Here is a 14,791-nt window from a genome sequence, read left to right on the forward strand (position 1 = left end):
GATTGGCGGTTTAGATCTCATATCCCTGAACTAAAAAAAAAAAAATATATATATATATATATATATATATATATATATATATATATAAATGAATTTAAAATTAAGACAAATATATTTCTATCAATGGTAATTTAATAAAATAAAAATATATAATAATAATAAACTAAAGGAATGTTTTAAAATACAGGGCAATGAATAAGAATATTTATAAAATATAGCAAAAATTCATAAAAATAAAAAAAAAATTTGCTATACTTTTGTAAATATTTAACCAATTTTATCATAAATTACCTCAAACTAGACAACCTTTATCTTTACAAATATCTTTCACCACAATTTTTTATACATTTTTTTAAATCGCACAATTTAATTTCCAAAGAGTAAGGGTTACAAATAGAAAAAAAATCCAAACTTGAAATTTTTTAAATGGGATATTAGATGAATATAATAATCAAAAGAAAAATTGTTCTAAATGACAAAATACATTAAAATACTTACAATTATAACAAAATGTCACAACCTATATTTATGATAAACCATAATAGACTAGTGTATATGTCTATCATGATACATATATATACATAGATAATAGTATCCATCTTAGTCTATCTTAGTTTATATTGTGGTATATATCGTACGTAAATAATAATATTTTATAAATATTTTAATAAATTTTGTTGTAATAAAGAATAGGTAAATTGAAAATGTATATATAATAATATTTGGTGTTGGAACATTATAAAAATAAAACAAAACAAAATAAAAACACATCAAACAAAGATTTGATCTCTATCTATACTTTAACGAAAATTGTGGGTTTGAAGTTTTGAAAATTAGAGGCTAATTAATCAATCCCACAATTAAAAGAATTATAATGAAAATCATTAAAATATCATCTTTAATTAAATCATAAATCTTCTTCATTCAAAATTAGGCTAATTAATAAATGCCAACAAAACATTCAAAACCATCTTCTAAAAACCTAGCTATACATAAAAAAAAGAAATTAGGTTAAAAAGAATGTTCAAACTTAGGTTAAAAATATATATAGACTTTTCCCACTTAAAAAAGTTAACACCTATAAGTATAGTCTCATCTAATCATAGGAATGTATAATGTTTATAGCACTCTGTTTCAAAAACTTAAAATAAATTCATAACTATAATGAACATATTCAATGTTTTATTTGTCGCTTAAGATGCAAGCATACTTCATTAAATTTTAATCTTAAGGCAAGTAATACATATTAAAGTGGTCAAATCGAGCCTGGCTCAGTAATAGTTGACATAACCTCTCGTCCTTAAATATTTAAAATATGCACTTTAATACAAATTATGTAATATAATAATGTAGTTTAGTATGCTTAAGCTGCTTTTGAATTATAACTTGCCATCGATCTTTTTAATTATGTATCTAGATTATATATATATTTGTATCATTGATCTATACTTGACAAATATTTCTCCTAAATATATATCTTTTGCGCAATATTACGGAATTAGAGAATTGATTGCTTTTATACACCTCCAAATGTGAAATTTTCAAACTTAATCAATGATATGGTTTTTTAGCCTAATCTCATGTATTTTGTGCATATTCATCAATATCGAAACAAACCCTAGTTAAACTCGTACACTTACAAAAATTTCATGTTTAACAAATCAACACTCAAAAAACCAAAAACAACCATAAAATAATATGTGATGCATCAAAAACAAAAACTTGGCTTTTTCAATCTATACTAAAATAGTTCACATCCTGAACACGCAGACTATATAATCGGATTCAAACAAACAATTTGAACTTTAAATTCAAATTATTCAACTTCACAGACTATTATAACCTCTCGTATATTATAATAACTAAAGTTATAATGTCCAACCATGTGTCCTAAACAACCTAACGATTCATTTATTGTTCTTTAAATTCAAAATTGCTTTTAAATAACGTAAGTCACTTTCTATTAAAGTTCTAAAAGACCAAGCTAATATTGATGAAAATAAAAAATACTTAAGCAAAAACTTGTTTTTGATTTTTATAATTTGACTATAGATTCAAAAATTTGTTTTAAAAGTGTATATATATATACAACAACAAAGGGAATTCTACAATTTTGGGGGCCAAGGCATAAAAGAGAACAATAGAAGGTTCAAAGGGAACACCCAAACTTAAACCAACACACAAAACAAATCTAAGAAAAGAAGACCAACCACAAATAGAACAACACAAAGACAAAACGGAGAACAAACCCCAAAATTCAAATGTTAATTCATTAAAGATGAAAATCACACTTAAAAAAAATGAGAACAAAAGAAATATAGATTTTAATTAAAAACAAAGGACCATTAAAATTTTGATATTAAATTGTAATACATACACTATCTAATGAATGATGAACATATATAGATATAAAATAAATCTCACATTACTAAGTTTGTTATTTTTATAAATATACTAATATATTTCTTATCTTACAAATAATAGTGGCGTTGGCAAAAATAGCAAAAACATTTATGATGATAGAGTCTATGTCACTACATTTTCTAAATTGCAAAAATAACAAATTTAAAAATGGATAATCCTCTAATAACCTTTTGATACCATTAATACTTGTCATATTTGTCATATTCGCAATATCAATATTTGAAAAAGATGTGCTATGAACTATATTTTTAAAAATTTTTTTGTCATACGATACAATTTTCCTACTAGGTAGTATTTCTTAAATTTTCCTCCAAATTTAGAACCAAATTTCTTTTCTCAATTGAGTGATTCTCAATCTCATTTAACTTGACTTATAATTATAATTTTGGTGGAAGATTATAAGAAAATAAGAAGGAAAAAAAGTGATGTATTGATTTGAAAAGTTAATTTGATAAAACTTGTATCAAATCATAAGCAAACGCTTGGACATGCACCAACACCATCATTATTCTTAAATAAACGGGCAAATATGTAAAAAGATTGAAAAAGAAAGGGCATCTGACTCAAATATAAACAAAAAAAAAAAAAAAACAAAACAAAAATGTTCTTTTTTATTACAAAATTGCCCCCAATGAACTATGAAGTATAAACTTTTCTTCATATACTACTTAAAGAATTGTTTTTTTTTTCCTTCTTTTCTCTCAAGGACCTTAAGTTGAAATAAATTAAACGTTCTCACTTGTCACTCTTAAATAATCGTTAAATAGTCAAAGTAGATCTAGTAAGGAGTAACTAGATTTAACCTTTAGGACCAAACGCATGCTCAAGAGTTTAAAGAAGTTATAGTTAGCACTGAATTCTAACATTCAAGCGAGGTGGACTGAATTGAGAAGATTTAAACAACAACAATTGAACGTTTGCGCTTTACAATTGGTTTCAATTGATGCTACAATATGAAACCAATCGAGCTTTGTAATTATTTTATTTTGCACAAACATATCTTAATTTTTTGCTTATTTTATTATTGGACCCGTAAATGATTATTTGATCGAGTTTTGATGTTTTGAGATTTAGGGTTTTCAATCAATGAAATTTTTTTGGTAGATGACAAAGTCTCGTCCCCAATTTTTTGCAATTCTTGAACGAGGGTTGCATGCGAAGAACATTTAGGTAAGTTTGTTCATCTTGCCTGTGGAGTGTTTACACTTGGAATAAGAAACTAGTTTTCTTTTTCTTTTAGTCTTCAATCAAAGAGTAATCCAAATCTAATCATTTTCTTTAGATTTTTGTCAATTTGATTGGGGTTTTAGAATTTGATATTAGGAGTTCACCAAATGAGTTCCTAATTTTCAAATCCTAAGGTTTTCATATCAATTATATTTTAAAAGTACCATAAAAGAATCTATTGAAATTAATTTTAGTTATTGTTGCTAAAAGTTGGTGTGTGTTTGTTTTAATATATAGTTTGTGGTGCTAGCTAGAAGTTGAGTGTTTGGAATTGATTTTGGGACAAGTAGGAGTGATTATAAAATAAATCTAAAACCATCTTTTTTGTTCACTAAAATAAATTATGACTATATTCACCAAAATTGTTTCTAAATCACACGTCTATTCCACACCCTATTTTAATAAATTCTTTACTATCATTTTTCTTATCCTATAAGCAGATGCAATTTTTAATTCATCATTTAAAATTGAGATTTATATTTTAGATATTATGTCTATGAAAGAACCAGATTTCAAAATTTCAATGATCCCATGCCTCCATTTCTCTAAAAAAATCAAACTTATGTTCAGTTGGCTTAAAAATATCTAAGTTGAACGATCCCCAAATAATCTAACAACAACATTTTTAAATGTTGAAATCAATATAGCATCACGACATTTGATAAGTAAGTGTTGCAATGTTACCTCTAGTTAGTATGAGCCTCAACATCCCACAACGTTGAGCAACGTTGTGAGTGTGACCTTTGGAGCATCACGATGGTATACCTAAGCATCATGTCGTTGCCCTATTTGCTACTTTAGAATTTTAGCACAGATCAGCACCACTATTTCAAGTGTTGCAACACTCTTAGAAGCCTTTTTCAGCCTCTTTGTTTCTTTGTTCATGCCTTAAAATCCATTTTGACCTTCTCAAGTCTTTTTCCTCCTATAATTCATTTCAATTTATCACATTTGTTCAATTACCCAATCAAACGATTCCAGCAAAGAAAGCATAAGAAACATAATTATTGAACAACACCAGTAAAATTCTAAGTCAAAAAAATCACTTTCTAAGTATTTTTCAGTTTCTATCGATCGTTAGACTTTTACGTCATTTAAATGACTATATTATACATAATCTTCATTAAAACCCATAAAAGTATTCAACAAATAAATAAGTGGAACTCAATAATGTTGATGTCTCATTTTTGTTTCTTATTATGCTTAGTTGACTTCTCATGCATGTTGTTTCTTTATTCTTTTGCATTATGCTTCTTCTAGTACGTTTGACTTTGTTTGGTTGTTGTTTAGTTAAAAGATTAACACTGTGAATGAACGATAGACTTCAATCAATAATAAAAATTTGTTGTTAAGGGTTACTATCATAGTAGTTAGTCAGTAATAGAAGTAACATTGATAGACTTCTATCTCTAACGATGGATCACATTTTTTTACTCAACAGAAAGTACATGAAGGTTCTTCTTTCAAACAATGGATCACAATTTTTTTGAGCTCATTGTTGCTGGAGTCGAACATTAAACTAAGGCAATCCTGAAAATGATACCTAAACTCAAAGGTACTTTGAAGTGAAGAATGGAAAATAGGTGCTATCATCTTTTGTTATATGTTAGATTATATGCTATAATTGCAAAATAAATTTTCTAGTTATTAATACAATTTCTCATAATTCTAAAGAGATGGCTTGAGCTCGACCAACATATTGATCCAATGTACCTATAGCTAAATACTCTATTAAAGGTTGGATCAACCCCATCCATATCCAAATAGTGTTTCAAGTCTATTGAATTTCATCTTAACCAAAGTTTAAGCGACCAGCATTTGCACAACTCAACTGACATCTGTATATACCAAAGGACATAGATCTCAGGTTCCAAATCCCCCACCCTAGCTATATTACAATACATTTTCAAAAAAAAAAGAAAAAAAGAAAAAAAGAAAGTTTAGGCTTTCAGGTTTAGGCTTTCAGGGGGTCAAGTTGCCCTAATGATGAGGTTGACTCCAAAGTTGATATGAAAACCCTATCGAATTGAAATTAAAAACCCATTTGTATGAGAACCCCTAATTCTCAATAACTAAAAACCTCCAAATCAATATGATATCAATTCTAAAGATTGGATTATACACATATTACCTCAAGATAAATATTTTGAAAAACAAGAATATAAGTTCTTTGCCCCAAGATTCCAACATTCCATAATTAGAATGGTCGATTTTACTTGAATGTTCTTTAAAAAGTTTAAAAAGATTTAATGCACCTAATCTTGTAAACAAGAACAAAGGCTATATTTGATTTGTTCTCAAAAATGGTTAAAACAACCTAATAGCTAATAATTTCACATCTAGGCCGTTCGTATAAAAAAACTTTCAATTATGATTTTTTTTCATCTTTATAAAAAAAACTTGAATTTTAGTCACATTCTAACATTTAACAAAAAATTCCTAATATTATTTTTTCAAAACTTGGCTAGATTGTTTGACAATAGATGCTAGATAACATCACATTCAAACCTACGGGTGAAAGCTTTATGATAACCTTTTGGGTTTCGCTAATTTTCCATTTGTATTAATTTAATTTTAATTAAATTTTGGAGAATTTACGTAAATGTAACCAAATCTCAAAATATCTACGGTCCATATTAAAAAGATATAAAACTCATGAACCGACCATTTTTTTAAAATATTTCAGGTTTGCCCTTGTCACGTTTGAATTTCGTGCAACTCTAATTTTTTCCTCTTCCTTTCCATCTTCTTCACAGTAGCGGTTATTGGCGGTGTTCTTCTCTTCTTCTTCTGCAATTTTTCTTTTATATTTTTTTTGAAATCATAATCATTGTTCTACCATTATTATTCTTTTTCATTCTACTTCTATTATTATTATCTTTGTTTCCAATCAATCATCAATCTTGTATTATTATTATTTCAATGTGTTGTGGACAAAGATGAACTACATGATCATTTACCATAGGACTTTCAAAACCACCGTTTATTATAAACTACACGATCATGTATCATGAACTACATGATCGTTTACTAGAGCTTTTCAAAACCATCGTTTATCATGAACTACACGATCGTGTATCATAAATTACACACACGATCATTTACTAGGGTTTTTCAAAGCCATCGTGTATCATGAACTAACAATTGTGCATCGTGAACTACACTATCGTGTATCATCATCTACACGAGCGTTTACTACAGCTTTTCAAAACTATCGTTTATCATGAACTACACGATTGTGTATCATAAACTACATGATTGTTTGAAAGAAGTGCATGCGTGTGACCAATTAATCACGTGTTGACTAAGCTACTTTTGGTATTTCACATTGCGACCCTATGAGCTTCTTCGTTTTTCAAAATTGTTCTATACAATGTAAATATTTTACTGGTTTGTTATAGTTTTAAAAAGACTCCTTAAATTTATTTTCATCAAAATTAGAATCAATTAAATGATCCCGATCATAATTTGTTCTAAATTAATTTAAGGTAAGTTAAACCCAAGGACCAAAAGCAAACGTTAGTTATTTGAAGATGAAAAGGTAAAGTAATCGGTGCACATGAAAATTAAACTCAAAATTCAATGATAAAAATTTGAATATTTTAAAATTTATGGGACAAATGAAAACTAAATTCTAAATTCAAAACACATGGATAAAATGCAACACTATAACATATTAAATCGAGATCATTTAATTGATTTTAATTTTGATGAAAATAAATTTAATTACAATTTAAATATTTTTTAAATTTATAAGACCAAATGAAAATTAAATTCTAAAATCAAAATCCAGAAATAAAATGTAACATTTTAAAATTTTATGACCAAAGAGATTAGCGATACGATTTGTCCATGAATAAATAATACTTTTTAGAATATAATTTTGTGAAATTTTGCTTTTTGGAAAAAGAAAACGAATAAGATACCAAAATAGGATAGTTAGAAGTAAAATTAAATTTAAGTTTGTTTTGATTATTACATAACAGGTTGGCAGTTGACCAAATTATATAATAAACTTAACTTTTATAATAATAATGGTTAGTTGGCTTTGGAAGTTCATTAACTTTCACACCAAATGATTTATGGTTTTAGTCTTAGACTTAATAAGTACACTAAATTCTCATATTTTTATTTTATCCCAAATTAATTCAGTTCATAAATTTACTTAGAATTGCCAAATCATTCATTTCAAATTAAAGGAGGGAGAGATAATTATCTAGATTTTTCTATGGTGGGATTTTTATTAATTTTTAAATATATTCTCTTGTAGGTATTGATCACATTAATTATTATATATTTATATATATACACAAAAAATATATATAGTATTATACAAATGCATGCAAAATAAAAAAAAAAGAGTTAAAATTATAAGTTGAGCGCATGGATATGCTTTTTTTTTTTCTAATTAATTTATTTAACATTTTTAATATAAAATATATATTAAACATAAAATGGAAATTCTCAATTGGTCAAAGTGTTTTTGCAGTCACTTTAAAAGAAGATTAAGGATAAATTAGACATCTTTAAAAGTCTAAGAATGTATAAGATAATTTTTCTAAAATTTTTTACAAATTTAAAAGTTCATAAATTAGTGTTATATACTTTTAAAAATATATCAAAAAAAAAAAATCATCCTAAAATTGAATCCTCCGATATTTATATCTAAATATTATAAAGAAATTTTTTTCCTCGATTCAATTTCTAAGAATAATTAGTAGTTAGGTTGAAATTGTTTTCCAATGTTATTTTCAAAATTTTACATTCGAGTGTCTTATAAAACTTTAGATCAAATCGTTGCCTTAGTAAAATATATGATTTTGAAAAATAAATTATTATTTAAAACTCAACTATTACAAGATCTAAAATAAGAACACTAAACAAATATTTAAAACAATATTGGATATTAATCATCCTTCCAAACTTAAATGTTTATAATAATATAGGAATAAAATCAATACAAGATTTTTCTCTCGAGCTCAAAACTTAAATTATGCAAAAAAATAATAATAAAGAAAAGAACTAATTAAAGATGGCTTGAGGTACAATTACGAAGTGAGTTTGAACTGTAATATAATCCAAAACTAGTTTTTGAATTTGAACACATGACTTGTAAATCAAATTTATCATGTTTCCACAGTTTTCAATCTAATTCAATTTTTTAATATTTTAAACTTCACAATCTTATCCTTCTTTTATTCTCGATTTTTCACTCATTTCAGCATCTTCTCAAATTTCTAATAATTCTAATTATATCTCATCGACCTCCAAAATAATCACCAATAATTAACAAATAACAATAAAGATCAAATTTAATAAAGTATATAGATAAGTGATATACTAATAATAATAATTAAAAGAAACGTTAATGTAAACTAGAAAAGATAAATCCTTTCATCAAAAATAAAATTCTTTCTTTAATCAGAAAAGAAAACACACACTTCAAAAAGAGAAAAGAAGAAGAAGAACATTGAAAAAAAGTGCTTTTTTTTCTTTCTTTCTTTTTTTTTTTTTCTTTTTTACAGTTTCCAACAAGAAAAAAGCTCCCTATTCCCTAAAAAAAATTACAATTGTCCCAAAAGAGAAAAAAAAAAAAAAAGAAAGAAAGAAGAAAGTAAAAAAATAATGAAATTGAAAATCCCATGGCTAAGGCTAAGATCTTGGGGTTTGGTCAGCTTGGTCTTCCATTGGTCATTTGCTCTCTGAAAAAAGCAGCCATTGTTGAAGCTTTAACTGATGAAGAAGAGACCATCAGGGGTATTTTGGTCATTTTCTTAAAGAGTACCAAAATTTCATTGTTGAGTTGTATCTTGTTGTGGGTTTTGGCGATTTGAGGGACAGCAAAACCAACCCAAATTATTTCAAGTTTCTCCCTTTTTTTTCCTTTTTTTTTTCCTCTTTCTTTCTTTTTATCAAACCCATATTTTCCTCCATTTTTCCTTTACCTTCTTCTACCTCTTCTTCCTTCTGGGTTTTCCTTCTTTGTCAGTATACAACAACAAAGAAGTTCAAGAAACTTCTTTCAACAATTCATAATGCTGCCATTTTAGCACCTTCCTGCTGGGTTTTTTTTTCTGTTCTGCTTCTCTGTTACCCAACACTTCTGTTACTTCATCTTACACTGCCGCCATGTCCACTAAGTCTAAGTATGTTTTTCTGCAGCGATCTGATTTGGGTTTTGTTTTTTTTCCAGTTTTTGAGTGATCGATCAGTTCTTCTGGGTGTAATTTTAATTCCCATTCCCAATTTTCTTGGATCTTTTGTTTTGTTTATGGCGGTTGCTTTGCTTTTTTTTTTTTTTTTTGTTCTGTTTTGTACTGACTCTGTTTTTTTTTTTTTTTGGTGTTTTGGATTCTCTGTTTTTTTTACTCTCTGTTGCACTATAGGCTGTTTCTGGATTTCCTTGTATTAACCTTTTAGTAGTTGATTTGACGGTGGTTTTTTCAAGATCTCAACCTTTGTTGGTTAGATCTACTTGGAAGTAATTTTAGGCTTTTTTATCTTTTAGAGTGTTAGTGTTTGTGCTGCTTTTTTCTTGATGGAACTTTCATTTCTGTTTTTTTTTTTTTATTGGAATTGTTCTTGAAGATGCTGAAATGTTGCTAAAATTCAACTTTCATTGGATGTTCTTTGGGAATTTGAGATGGGTTTGTTTGGATTATTTGGCTTCTGCTTTATTTTGTATGGTTTTGATTAGTACATTTTGATTGTTTCTTCACAGATCTTCTACACCTGAAACTCCCAACAAAACATCACCTGCAACTCCTAGGGTGAGCAAACTGAATAGGGGGATTACTAAATCAGAGTCTGATTCTCATTCTCCTTTGCAAAGGTCTCGGCTCTCGATTGACCGGTCCCCTCGACCTGCAACTTCGAAGCCTGCTGTTGATCGTCAATTGCCGAAAGTCGCTACCCCACCTGATGTAAGTTGTGGCTGATGTACTCATTACTCCATAATTCTTTGATCAGAATTGCCAATGTTAGTGTTGGATATTTCTTGCATTCATACAATGTCTGTCTTTTTTAGATTGAAGTAAATATGTGAATGCAAATCATTACATGCTGTTTGATTTCTTTCTGTTTTTTCGTTATTCAGAAAGCACAGCCACGAAGTACCAAAGGTTCGGAGATACAGGCTCAATTAAATGTAGCTCAGGAAGATCTGAAGAAGGCAAAGGAGCAAATAGTTTTGGTTGAAAAAGAGAGAGAAAAGCTAAGCAATGAATTGAAAGAAGCCCAGAAATCAGCAGAGGAAGCAAATGAGAAACTCAGAGAGGCTTTGGTGGCGCAAAAGCGAGCTGAAGAGAGTTCTGAGATTGAAAAGTTCCGAGCTGTTGAGATGGAGCAAGCGGGACTTGAGGAAGCTCATAAGAAAGAAGAGGAATGGCAGAAAGAAATTGAAGCTGTAAGAAGCCAACATGCATTAGATGTTTCTGCTCTCCTCTCTACCAGTCAAGAGCTTCAAAGAGTGAAGATGGAGTTGGCAATGACTACCGACGCCAAGAACCAGGCACTGAGCCATGCTGATGATGCGACAAAGATTGCCGAGATTCATGTCGAGAAGGTAGAGATTCTCTCAGGTGAGTTAACCAGATTGAAAGCATTGTTAGACTCAAAGCTTGAAACGCAGTCAAATGAGAATGGGCAATTGATAATGAAGCTTAAGTCAGAGATTGATTCTTTGAATTTGGAGCTTGAGAAAGCAAAATCTTATGCAGAGATGGTGAAGGAGAAAGAGGTTTCTATTGAGCGGCTTAATAGTGAACTAAAAGCTGCAAAGATGGCAGAAACGTGCTATGAGGAGACGATCATGGACAAAGATGCTTCCATTGAACAGCTTAATATTGATCTAGAAGCTGCAAAGATGGCTGAGACATATGCACATGGTTTAGTTGAAGAATGGAAAAACAGAGCTGAAGAGATGGAAACGAAGTTGGACTATGCAAATAAACTGGAACGGTCGGCATCGGAATCTTTGGATTCAGTGATGAAACAACTGGAACACAACAATGATCTATTGCATAATGCAGAGCTTGAAGTTGCTGCTCTAAAGGAGAAGGTAGGTTTACTCGAGATGACTGTTAAAAGACAGAAAGAAGACTTAAAAGAGTCAGAACACCATCTTCATCGGGCAAAGGAAGAAGCATCTGAAATGGAGAAGTTGGTTGCGTCACTGAGGTCACAGTTGGAAACTGTGAACGAAGAGAAAACTCAAGCTTTGAATAATGAGAAGCTTGCAGCTTCCAGTGTACAAAGCCTATTAGAAGAGAAAAACCAACTCTTGAATGAGCTAGAAACTTCAAAGGATGAGGAAGAGAAGAGCAAAAAGGCAATGGAAAGCTTGGCGTCTGCATTGCATGAAATCTCTACGGAGGCGAGGGAAACCAAGGAGAAACTGTTGTCTAGTCAAGCTGAGCAGGAGAACTATGAGTCACAGATAGAAAATCTGAAGTTGGTATTGAAAGCTACAAATGAGAAATATGAAAACATGCTTGAAAATTCAAATCGCGAAATTGATATTCTAACGAGTACCATTGAGAAATCAAAGCACGAATATGAGAATTCCAAGGCTGAGTGGGAAGAGAAGGAGCTTCACCTGGTTGATGCTGTGAAGAAATCAGAAGAAGAGAACTCGTCCTTGGAAAAAGAAATAGATAGGCTTGTAAATTTGCTCAAGCAAACGGAGGAAGAAGCTTGTAAGATGAGGGAGGAAGAAGCTCAACTAAAGGATAGTCTAAAGGAAGTTGAAGCTGAAGTGATCTATTTGCAGGAAGCTCTTGGAGAAGCTAAATCCGAGAGCATGAAACTGAAAGAAAGTTTATTAGACAAAGAAAATGAGTTCCAAAGCATTCATCAAGAAAATGAGGAGCTTCTAACTAGGGAAGCTGCTTCTCTTAAGAAGGTTGACGAGTTATCCAAGTTGCTTGAGGAAGCTTCTGCTAAAAAACAAACAGTGGAGAATGGTGAACCAACGGACAGCGAGAAAGACTATGATTTGCTACCGAAAGTGGTCGAGTTCTCTGAAGAGAATGGCAAACGACAAGAGAAGACCAAAGTGGAACCTCCAATACCCATTGAACACGAAGAACACAAATTTGAGTTTCCTTGGGTAGGTAATGGTGCCTCAGATGAGAAGACTGAAAAAACGGATTCAGCAGCAACACTTCAAAATGGAAATGATAAACCAAAAGAAGCAGAGAAAAAAGAGAAGGAAGATGATTCAGTTAAGGTTGAATACAAGATGTGGGAGAGCTGCAAAATTGAAAAGAAAGAGTTCTCACAAGAGGGAGGAGAACCAGAACACGAATCCATTGATGATGAAACAGACTCAAAACCAGAAGGCGGAGAGAGTTTCGATCAGATAAATGGGGTAAGTTCAGAAAATCTGGATGATGGTGGAAACTCTCCATCAAAGCAGCAGGAGCAGCAGCAGCAACAGAAGAAGAAGAAGCCGCTGCTTAAAAAGTTTGGATACCTTCTCAAGAAGAAGAACAGTGTCAACCAGAAACAGTGATATAATACTGTGGCTTGATTTGCTTCAAGCTAAGGTGGCAAGTATATGCATAGTAATTTTCGCCTGAATTCGTTTGCTTATATTGTTTTTGTTCTGATTTTCTGAATAGGTTTTAAAAAGATGAAGAGACTTGTAAGTGAGAATTTATCCTCTTTCTTGTATGTTATTGGGATATTTCTTTTGTTCATTGTTTAATGGCTTCCTTCACTACTGATCTAGAATTTATTAAAAGGAGTGGTTACTTGAAGTTGTATCATCACCATCTTTCTTCCATTATAGATTCTTCATTAGCTCTTGCAAATGAGAACTGCTTTGTAAATTGATTGTTTGAACATCAAACTGTTTGTTGTTCACTTATCATTTGATGGGAATCTACTCAAATGCAGTTGATCGATGAAGATTTTGGTTATTGAATCTATGTTGTGTGGTGTCTTTTTTTAGTTTAAAGTGAAATGAAAGCAAGAATGTAATGAAGAAATTTGAAGGATTCAAATTCTTGCACTCATTGTCACTGAAAGGTGTAACCAATTCAGCAACTTTTTAAACAAAGAAAGAAATGGGTTGCCTTTGCCAATGAATCCAAAAGAAAAAAAGAGAAAAATTTGCCTGATCAGTTGGTTTATTAGTCAAAATAGAAGGTTTGGGTTGGAAATCTTACCTAAATTAGTTGCCTGAAATAATGACAAAATATTGTCTGTCTGGTAGCCTGTTAAAAGCAGATCCATTGTTATTTATTATTATTATTATTATTAGTATCTTGATATTTGTAAACATCCGAGTTGGCTTATATACATCTTGACTAATTTATATGATAATCAAATTGATTATGTATTTAGACGTTGATAATGGTGGATTGAACTAATTTTCTTTTAGTCGTTTATCAAGCTAAAGCTCTATATTTACCATAACAACAATCGATCATAGTTTCTTTGTTAATTATCAGTTTAGATCCAAACCACCTTGAGAGTTCAGCTTATTTTTTATGTGGTTTTCTTTTCTTTTATTTTATTTCCATGTAGAATATTATATCGTTGACAAAGGGAATACTCAAAACTTATTTATTTGGATCAAACTTATTAGTGGAATCCACATACTTGTTAAATATAAATATATGTTTGTATTCAATTTTGTTTCTTGAAATTTCATGGTTAAACTAGTTTAGAATTCTAAGCTTTGAAAAACTTTTGTTTTCGATTATGGTCTTTATTTATACATAAAATTAATTTTAATTTGAGAAATTTGAATAAACTACCGAAATAGAATATTTACGGCCCAATATCTCTTCATTTCCTTTTTTTACATAGTTTATATTTGGTTAATCAAATCATTTTTTTTTTCTATGGTCTTTTTTCTTGTTTTCTTTTCTTTTTGGTACATAGTTTTTCTGTTTTTGTTTACATTACGATTAGGGTAACCAAACGTAGAAGATCGTCTTTTAGATTGAAGTAGCAATGTACAAAAAAAATTAAAAAAAAATAATTGTTTAGTCAAATCTAAACGATCATGTAAACAAATCTAAACAATCGTTTACCAAATTTTTTTTTTAATCCAATCTAAATAATCGTAACAAATTTTACAAAAACTAAATGACAAAATCTAACTATAGTGTACCAAATTAAACGAAAA

The 14,791-nt window shown here is 29.7% G+C and overlaps 1 protein-coding gene across 1 annotated transcript; it reads left to right on the forward strand.

Annotated features, from left to right (window-relative positions):
* Positions 1-9,330: 9,330 nt before the first annotated feature.
* Positions 9,331-13,412, forward strand: LOC103498366 (WEB family protein At3g02930, chloroplastic). The gene is made up of 3 exons (XM_008460947.3): positions 9,331-9,797; positions 10,373-10,574; positions 10,748-13,412. Exons 1-3 carry the CDS (start codon positions 9,781-9,783, stop codon positions 13,163-13,165), a joined length of 2,637 nt encoding a protein of 878 aa, XP_008459169.2. The 5' UTR covers positions 9,331-9,780; the 3' UTR covers positions 13,166-13,412.
* The last annotated feature ends 1,379 nt before the right edge of the window (positions 13,413-14,791 follow it).

Source organism: Cucumis melo, chromosome 11, assembly GCF_025177605.1.
Source record: "Cucumis melo cultivar AY chromosome 11, USDA_Cmelo_AY_1.0, whole genome shotgun sequence".
Taxonomy (NCBI): Eukaryota; Viridiplantae; Streptophyta; class Magnoliopsida; order Cucurbitales; family Cucurbitaceae; genus Cucumis; species Cucumis melo.

What these genes read in the sequence shown, in the direction of transcription:
- LOC103498366 (XM_008460947.3), top strand. An exon ending in AAGTCGCTACCCCACCTGAT is followed by an intron (nt 10,575 to 10,747) that starts GTAAGTTGTGGC and finishes TTCGTTATTCAG; the next exon opens with AAAGCACAGCCACGAAGTAC.